This window comes from Tasmannia lanceolata, unplaced genomic scaffold (assembly GCF_043159265.1).
Source record: "Tasmannia lanceolata isolate RefF3 unplaced genomic scaffold, GAP_Taslan_0.1 ptg000002l, whole genome shotgun sequence".
Lineage (NCBI taxonomy): Eukaryota > Viridiplantae > Streptophyta > Magnoliopsida > Canellales > Winteraceae > Tasmannia > Tasmannia lanceolata.
In genome coordinates, this window is record NW_027518679.1 from 40,506,529 (window position 1) to 40,514,631 (window position 8,103).

Here is an 8,103-nt window from a genome sequence, read left to right on the forward strand (position 1 = left end):
AGGGATTTTTTTAGTTCTTTCTTTCATCTTTCAAGATTTGTATTCGGGCGAGTATTCGGAGAAGCGGAGCCCTTTTTCTCCGTGGTGAGGATTGCCACCAAGGTTAAAGCAATTGTAATTGGCACCGATCTTCGCCAAGGTTAAGAAGATCAAATAGTGAAGCCATCAACGGGTTTGGTTGGTGGAGTGGAGTAGGCCTCGGGTTTGAGGACCGAACCACTTTAAATCTCGGGTGCACTCTTTCTATCTCTTTGCTCTTTCATTTGCATTGCACCATTAGATTTAACTTGTATGCTTAAAATATTGTTTTTGATCTCTTAATCGGTTTAAGTTTTTCGAATTGGTAAATTCTAGTTTTCTTAAACAACCGTATTCTCCCTCCTCATAGTTGCCATTTCTATTTCAACTTGGGACCCCCTATATCGGATTTTCACACATTCTCCAGTCCCGCCGATTCCTCTCCATTATTCCTTTGGAGAAATCTAGAATTTACCTTTATAGCTCAAGCATGAGGGTGGTCCATGGATGCTGAGTGAAGGTCCCAAAACCCTACATACAACAATTCCCCTGATCACCAGACAATGTGTAGGCATAAAAGCAACCAATGAATTGGGTTTTTTTCTTGTGGGGCGGTACCTAAAATTAAAAAGAAAGACCTGAAACAAAAGAGGGTTGAGATTCGATTCCATGTCCATAACTCAATGTGGGGCTGAGTGAAGGTCCCAAAACCCTACATACAACAATTTCCCTGATCACCAGACAATGTGTAGCCATAAAAGCAACCAATGAATTGGGTTTTTTTCTTGTGGGGCTGTACCTAAAATTAAAAAGAAAGACTTGAAACAAAAGAGGGTTGAGATTCGATTCCATGTCCATAACTCCATGTTTCCAAGTGCTCCATATGCTCATGGGAGAAGTCAAAGCCATGCATAAAGTAGCTAAACTGAAGTGAGGGGAAGGATGTAAGAAAGAGCTAAGAAGTGGTTGCCAACTCTACTTGTCAAAATAAGGGAATGGTATACTATTAAGAGATGCACTTATGTGTGGCTCTCATGAGACCCATTGTGATTGGGCCCACACTCAGCATAATCTGGACTGTTCATTCAATGGGTCCCACCAAGATGGGATTAATCCAATGAATTGTGTAAATCAAGTTCATGATATGTGGGCGGGCCCAATCACAGTTGTCACCTGTAAGAGCATCTCAAAGAATCATTCTCTTCTATAATTGACCCCTTTTTCTGGTAGTTAAGAAATTAACCATATTGATGCGATATTATTAGATGAGAGAAAATGATGGAGAACTTTTGAAAGTAGGGTGGCAACAAACTTTGTTAAAGTATAAAAGATTAAATAACGCCTTCTTCAACAGCTTAATTAAGCTCCGGAGTAAATGGTTATTTCACATGGTATCGAGCAAAGGCCTTAAGTTCAAAACTCCTTCATATTGAGAATCCACATCTGATGACCAACCCAAAACATGTGCCGCATGTTGGCCAAGCCTAAAAAGAGGGGCCACACGTGAGGGGGAGTGTTAAGTATAAAAGATTAAATAACTCCAACTCCAACGTCTTAAGCTTTTAGAGTAAATGGTTATTTCACATTCTCCACTGTTCTTAAGTCAGCTTACTTTAGCAATGGTTAGTTTTTTATTTTATCTTTTAAGCCATCTTGCATTTTTAACTTTTAATTAGTGATTATCAAATCTTGTATGATCATTTGCATACTCAATTCATTTGGAATGTCAACCCATTGATTTCTTGTCCTACGTTCTTGCCCCAACACCCTTTAATCACTCAGTCCACTGTTCGGACCAGCTCTGCCTCTTCTCTCATTTATTCTCCTTTCTAAACATATGTGGAGCAATCTAAAATAATTTCTAAATACCTCAAGAGTCTAACCAAACTTTTGACATTTGGATAAACATAACATGATCATTGGTTTTAAATCACAAGCAAAATTAAAATAAAGTTTAGGGTATTTTTCTCGTATTTCATCCTCTTTTTTCCCATGTTACCTCCATATAATCAAGATACAAATTTACTTGGCTTGACAGTGTGGCTACATCTAGGGGTGATGGAGAAGAAAATTGGGTTTACAATCTCTTGACTTCACCTGCGTTGTAAAAGATAGAATTTTCCTTGACAAATCCCTAAACATAACTTGGTTATGCATGTCCCATACAAAGACTTAAATTTAGGGCAGTGATAAATAGACCGCCAAATATCTTAAATCGACCCCCTATGTCTCTTTATCTCTCCTCTGGGTTAGGGAGAGAAAGACACATAGGGGTCTATTTAAGATACATGGAGAAAGAGACATAGGGGGTCGATTTATCACTGCCCTAAATTTATTGGACGATCAATCGCCAACAAAATATAAGGCACTAGGACAACACCATGCGACTATGACAAGGACATAAGGGTCATATCCACGCGATTGGCCTTCTTTGAGTGGCTTGACTAGTACACTATTGTCCTATTTAAAAAGCCCACTTCCACATTAGTGCTTGGGCCATCATCCTTACTCACCATCAGTCCCTTCTACTCTCAAATCTCATCGATCTCAATGCTTTTCAAATAAAAGTTACCATGAAAGCTCAATGGTAGAAGCGATTCCTAGTTGAGAAGGTATATTTTAAGGTTCTCCTAGTCCAAATATCACAAATATGGTCAAACAACTTCACATTGATGTTAAATTTCCCATCATCATTTTGACTAGAGAAATGTTCATGTGGGATAGTTTGTGTAGGTTCATGATAAAATTAAGATGGTAATGTGTATGGGTATAACCCTAAAAAATTGCATGGACAAAACATGAAATCTCTATGACATGAGATCCTGGAACAAGTTCTGCAAAACCCATCTCAAAAAATGCATAATTTTTACTTGGAGACCTCTTTTAGTAGTCCTTGGATTACAAATTCAGGTAGTTTGCCCCAATCTCTAGTTCCCTATAATGACACCATCTTTAGGGTGACCAATGTTCCATGCGGTCAGATGGGTCAGGTCCGAACATCTAAACAATCGGATGATCTTACCCATTTGATCGGTGGTGTGACAATGGAAAATAGTCACAATTTGCAAGCGAAATCCATTGATCGGACGGTTGAGATCATCTGACGGTGCAATATTTGAGAAATGGCTCATCAATGACAATGGGTCCAATTGGAATGGCTCATCAATGCATTGAAGTAGGTTCTCTTCTTGAGGAATGTTTGGAAACCATAAAAAAAAATCATGGAATCCATGTTTTTGGACCTCGATTCCATGGAATTTTGTTTTCATGTTTGCCAAACATGCTCTTCTTAAATTGGTGTTGTCCTTAGAAAAACAAGGAACACAAATCTACATAGAACTCAAGTGCCTTATGCCCACATGTCAAAGCTTGTGTTAGAGCGCTTCGAATATTGTTATTTTCAAGGAGACGATCAGGGAGCTTCCAAAAAGCCATCCCTAATTAATAAGCTACTTGAATACCCTTGTGTATTTGATTTGGGGAATGCTAAACTGAAGGGTACCCTAGCAAAAATCACCAAAGAGCATTTACTTTTACATTTTTCAGTGATAAAATTTTTTCACTGAAGGGTACCCTAGCAAAAATTACAAATGCACTTTGATGACGTGGATCCAATGGGCGCCCTTGCTGCTGGTTTTTGCAAGGGCGCGCTTCAGTTTAGCATTTCTCATTTGAAAAATGATAAACATATCCTAGAAAAGATTGTGGGTTCCAAAACAGCTCTCACACCCCCTGTTTGAGAGAGAGAGAGAGAGAGAGAGAGAGCAAAACTCCATTCATTTTATATGAGAGAACAAAGCTCCATTCATTTTATCAGAGAGAGAGAGAGAGAGAGAGAGAGAGAGAGAGAGAGAGAGAGAGAGAGAGAGAGAGCAAAACTCCATTCATTTGATATGAGAGAACAAAGCTCCATTCATTTTATTTATAAAGACATACATATAAGCTAAGAAACAAGGTCACTCACAAAAGATGCCTTCAAACAAGAGCACCCACATCATCTAATTCCTTATTCTCACCTACAGAAAAACCAGCTAAGAAAGGCTCCTCTATATTTTACTTCACCCTGCAAGCCATATTCAAGAAAAAAATTACTTAAGTAGAAATTAGTAAGCTATTCTAATGGAATTAAATAAAATAAAAGATCTAATAGATGGCAGCTAATAGAAGAAAAAAAATGTGGAAACTATGTAGAAATTTTGCTTCCTCAATAAAATTAGGGTTTCACTTGATATATACAAAGAAAAAAAAAATTGAACCCATATTTTATTTTGTCCCAATATATCCTAGTAACTTCCAGCATTTTACACTGATGTAAGGCTTCAAATCTAAGTAAAATTATCTGCGAATAACGGCTAAAATGGCATTATAAATGATGTAGCTAGAGGCAGTTCGAATGAAAGGAAAATTTTAATTTCATGAAAAATAGTTCCCTTGAAAAAGAGTTCCAATATTACTTCGATTTATAATTCTATCTCCATAAATAAGACATAACCATATTACTTCCCTTTAAATCATCAAAATAAAAATAGAATAGCTAGGAAATTTTTTTCCACAAGAAATGTTTTCCCTGCAATCCAAAGAAGGTTAATGAATTCCTAAACATGCCTTAGCATCCCACAAGGCCTTAAAATAACCAATGACATTGTTTCTCATTTGATTTTTTAACAGATTTTCATAGTAAAATTATATGTAAAAGTTAAATAAAAAGAGATAAATAGAGAGAAATTTACGTAGTGCAATCAGTGGTAGGACTGATCTTGTAAGGGATGTTAACACCACATTTGCCGGGGAGCGAGGCGGCAAAAGGAAGCTGGAGGCCGGAGATTCCGGCCGCAGCAGATTTCATGCACCCGCATGCTGTTTGGCGGTCAGGAGTGGTCTTAGCCACGGCATTGAGCCCCTGCACACCAGTGCAGCATGCGGGTGGTACAGCTCCACCCATGCGAAGGTAATTGAGGCACGGGGTAAGTTTCCCAATTACCGTGCCGCACGAGAGTGCGGCCTCTGCATAGGAGGAGCTGAGTAAGATGCATACAAGCATTAGGCATGATGAAAGAGTATGAACTCTAGAGCCAACCATGGTTACTAACACTTTTAAGGGTTTTTCTTCTACAATACACTTGCTTGCTAGTAGCTGAGTGTTGTACATTTTGCCTCTCCATGGTTGTGTTTATATAGAAAGAGGGATGGGTGTTAGGTGAGTAGTGGTAGTTGGGTTTATTTATGAACTTCCTTTGGGCCTCTTAGGCTCTGTTTCCATTACAAGAAATTTGCTGAAATGTTTGGAAAGGAAAAATATTTCTAAATAATTGGAACAAACCCAATTCAATTTTATTTAGAGCTAGCTACAATTTATGATGATATCACTCTAAATTAACCATAATCACATCATTTCTCTAAATCATGGGAAGAAAATTTTTTCCATCAGAAATGTTTTTCTTGGAAAATCCCCTACTCGGTCTCACTCTCGGTCTCACTAGCATTACTTATATTTTAATAATATTACTTCACTTTATAGGGGAATAGTTTATCCTTCTCTCTCCTGGCATTAGGAAAAGACAAATAGAAGGAGGTGAAAATTTAGGCAAGACAAAAAAAAAAAACAACAAAGTAAAAACGCTAGGAAAAGAGGTGGAAATATCATCTGGCCACTTTAATTACACTTCTGTATTTAGATGTGAAACGTTACAAAAAATCTATGGCCCACGCCTTTCTCAAATTGTGGAGTGTCATTATCACGATTTCTCTGTCTTAAGCTTTGTGCCAAAAAAATGCTAAATTTGTGTATCTTATAAGGGACTTGCTAGGGACCATCGCATAAAGGAATTTCGGGGATGGCTGTTGCATGTGAGAGCAGCCATATTGTAGGGGTGCAACTTGGGCGGGCTGAACCCGAACCCGACGGGTTCAACCCAGAAAAAAGTTGGGTTGGGTTGAGTTCAAGTCGGGTTCGGGTTTTCTCAATCCGGGTTGAGTTCGGGTCTGGTTCGGGTTGAGGGCTTTGGCAACCCGACCCGAGTGAACCCGACATTTTTAATAATTTTTTTTGTTTTTTAAGCTTAAAATCCCGGGTCGGCTCGGGGCTCACTTTTCAGCAGATTTTGTCTAATTGATTTTCTTTTTATGAGGTCGGTGCTTTCACATGCAACAACCATCCTTGAAATGCCATTCTATGAAGATCCCTAGCAAATCCCGTTTTTAATGGTTTATGGTTCATTTTATTAAGGTTAGAGTACTATCTTCAATTAAGATAGCCTTCCTCCCAACCAACTTCATTAAAATGTGTGATACCTTCTTTACTTTTGTCACTTTTTTCAATTTCACATTCAAGTGCACTCAGGCCGGGCTAGTCCTTAGGTCTGATTACGAACAAGTGGCACAACCAAGCCCAAAACAATGTCTTCTATGCTGCTCGGGCACCAGATAATTTCTCTAGGTGCCTGCCTGGGCATGCTTGTGTAAGTGGTAGATGGAAGTTCGACCCTTGGATCAAATATCAAAGGTAGTGCTTCTTACACGAGCATGAGGTTAGTTGGCATGAATCTCTAATCCATGAATATCTTTCTTGGATCTGTGTTGACTAAAAAGGTACTATTGTTGCCCGGTCCCCATCCATTTGATGATCCAAACCGTCTATTTGATGAGCCACACCGTAATAGGTTGCGCCAAAAGAAAAAGATCATTACAATAAGATGATCCTAGCCCTCCGATCTTGGAGGAACTGTATATCATGGAAACCTCAATAGATTTGAGGGTTTGTATCATCCTATGGAAATGATTTTTGGGCCACAAGCTATTTATGCCGTGTCCCATCAAATGGACAGTTTGGATCATCCTATGGTGTGGCCCCTACAATACTTTTAAAAAAATACTCAACTATTTGGGCTTACACAGATAAGATTTGTTTCTTTCAACCCGTACCCATGTGGCTCTCTGGCTTAAAGTCATGGGTAAGTGGGTATGCATGGTCCCACCCTAAAAATTGGTGTGGGGATACCCTATGTCATTAAAAAAAAAAAAAAAAAAAGGATCAAGGGCGATGATAAATTCACACCCCCTGTAGGATAATTTGTACCCTGTAATATGGTCCGAATGTGGTAAGTAAGATGTCAGTGACATGTCTACGTAACGTGTAGGCTTCTATGCAGCTTTAATTTCTCTGCCACATGAAGAGAGTATTCGTACCAAAAATAACTCAGCCGTGCAACACAGAAGGCAGGAACCTTATGGCAGGATTTTGACCCTGAATTCAATGGGTGGGTCCCACATGCACGGTACGTCTGTACAGGATCGCTATCTGCATTTTTTTTTGTAATGGCACTATCTCTTCATTCTGTAAAGGGAATTGATACGAGCACAGCCATATTTTGATTTAAGGCACGAATTCACCTTGTCCCCTGTGCTTAATCGGCTGTTACAGTTTCCAAAAAATGGTTCAACTGACGGCTTGTTATTAAAGCATATATATGACAAGTTGAGTTTGTGTCGGTTATCAAACTTGGTTGTGCGGAGGTCATTTCCCTCTGCAAAACCAAGTGATTAGTGATTAGTGATACGATCAAAATACTGTAGTGCAAAGGTAAAGCTGCTAATTAAAGGTAATAAAAAGGATATTGTAACCGAGAGCAAGACTGATGAGAGAAACCAGCAATCAGGTTGCACCACGTGTACAGAAATGTACCTTTTTCATTGGATAGTAATTCTTTTGTCTGGCTCTGTTTCTTTTGACGCAACATAGATAAAAATGAGTGTAAAATTCGTTTTATAGACATTTTATAAGTGGAAAGTAAAGGAGCTAAGGAAAGTAACTCGAGTCTAGAGCAATCAAATCCATTAAAATTTTCAAGTACAAACAAAGTAGAAGGGTCTGTTTGGAGACCACAAAACTAAGAAAGTGAAATGAAACAACCATCTTCGTCTCTCGGGACCTATGGAAGGAATATTCACATGTTATACATCATCAACTACGTCTTTGGCATGAGGTTAGGCCCTGACCTATCCTTTGTTGACGAACCTTGTTGACAGATCTCCAATGAGACTTGTGAATAACTTTTTGGTTTTATGATAATTTGTAAAATAAAATGT

The 8,103-nt window shown here is 38.6% G+C and overlaps 1 protein-coding gene across 1 annotated transcript; it reads right to left on the reverse strand.

Annotated features, from left to right (window-relative positions):
• Nucleotides 1-3,905: 3,905 nt before the first annotated feature.
• LOC143884826 (non-specific lipid-transfer protein 1-like) lies at nt 3,906-5,158 on the reverse strand. The gene is made up of 2 exons (XM_077388640.1): nt 4,749-5,158; nt 3,906-4,081 (listed from the first exon to the last, which is right to left on the reverse strand). The coding sequence occupies exons 1-2, from the start codon at nt 5,096-5,098 to the stop codon at nt 4,072-4,074; spliced, it is 360 nt and encodes a 119-aa protein (XP_077244755.1). The 5' UTR covers nt 5,099-5,158; the 3' UTR covers nt 3,906-4,071.
• Between the last annotated feature and the right edge of the window lie 2,945 nt (nt 5,159-8,103).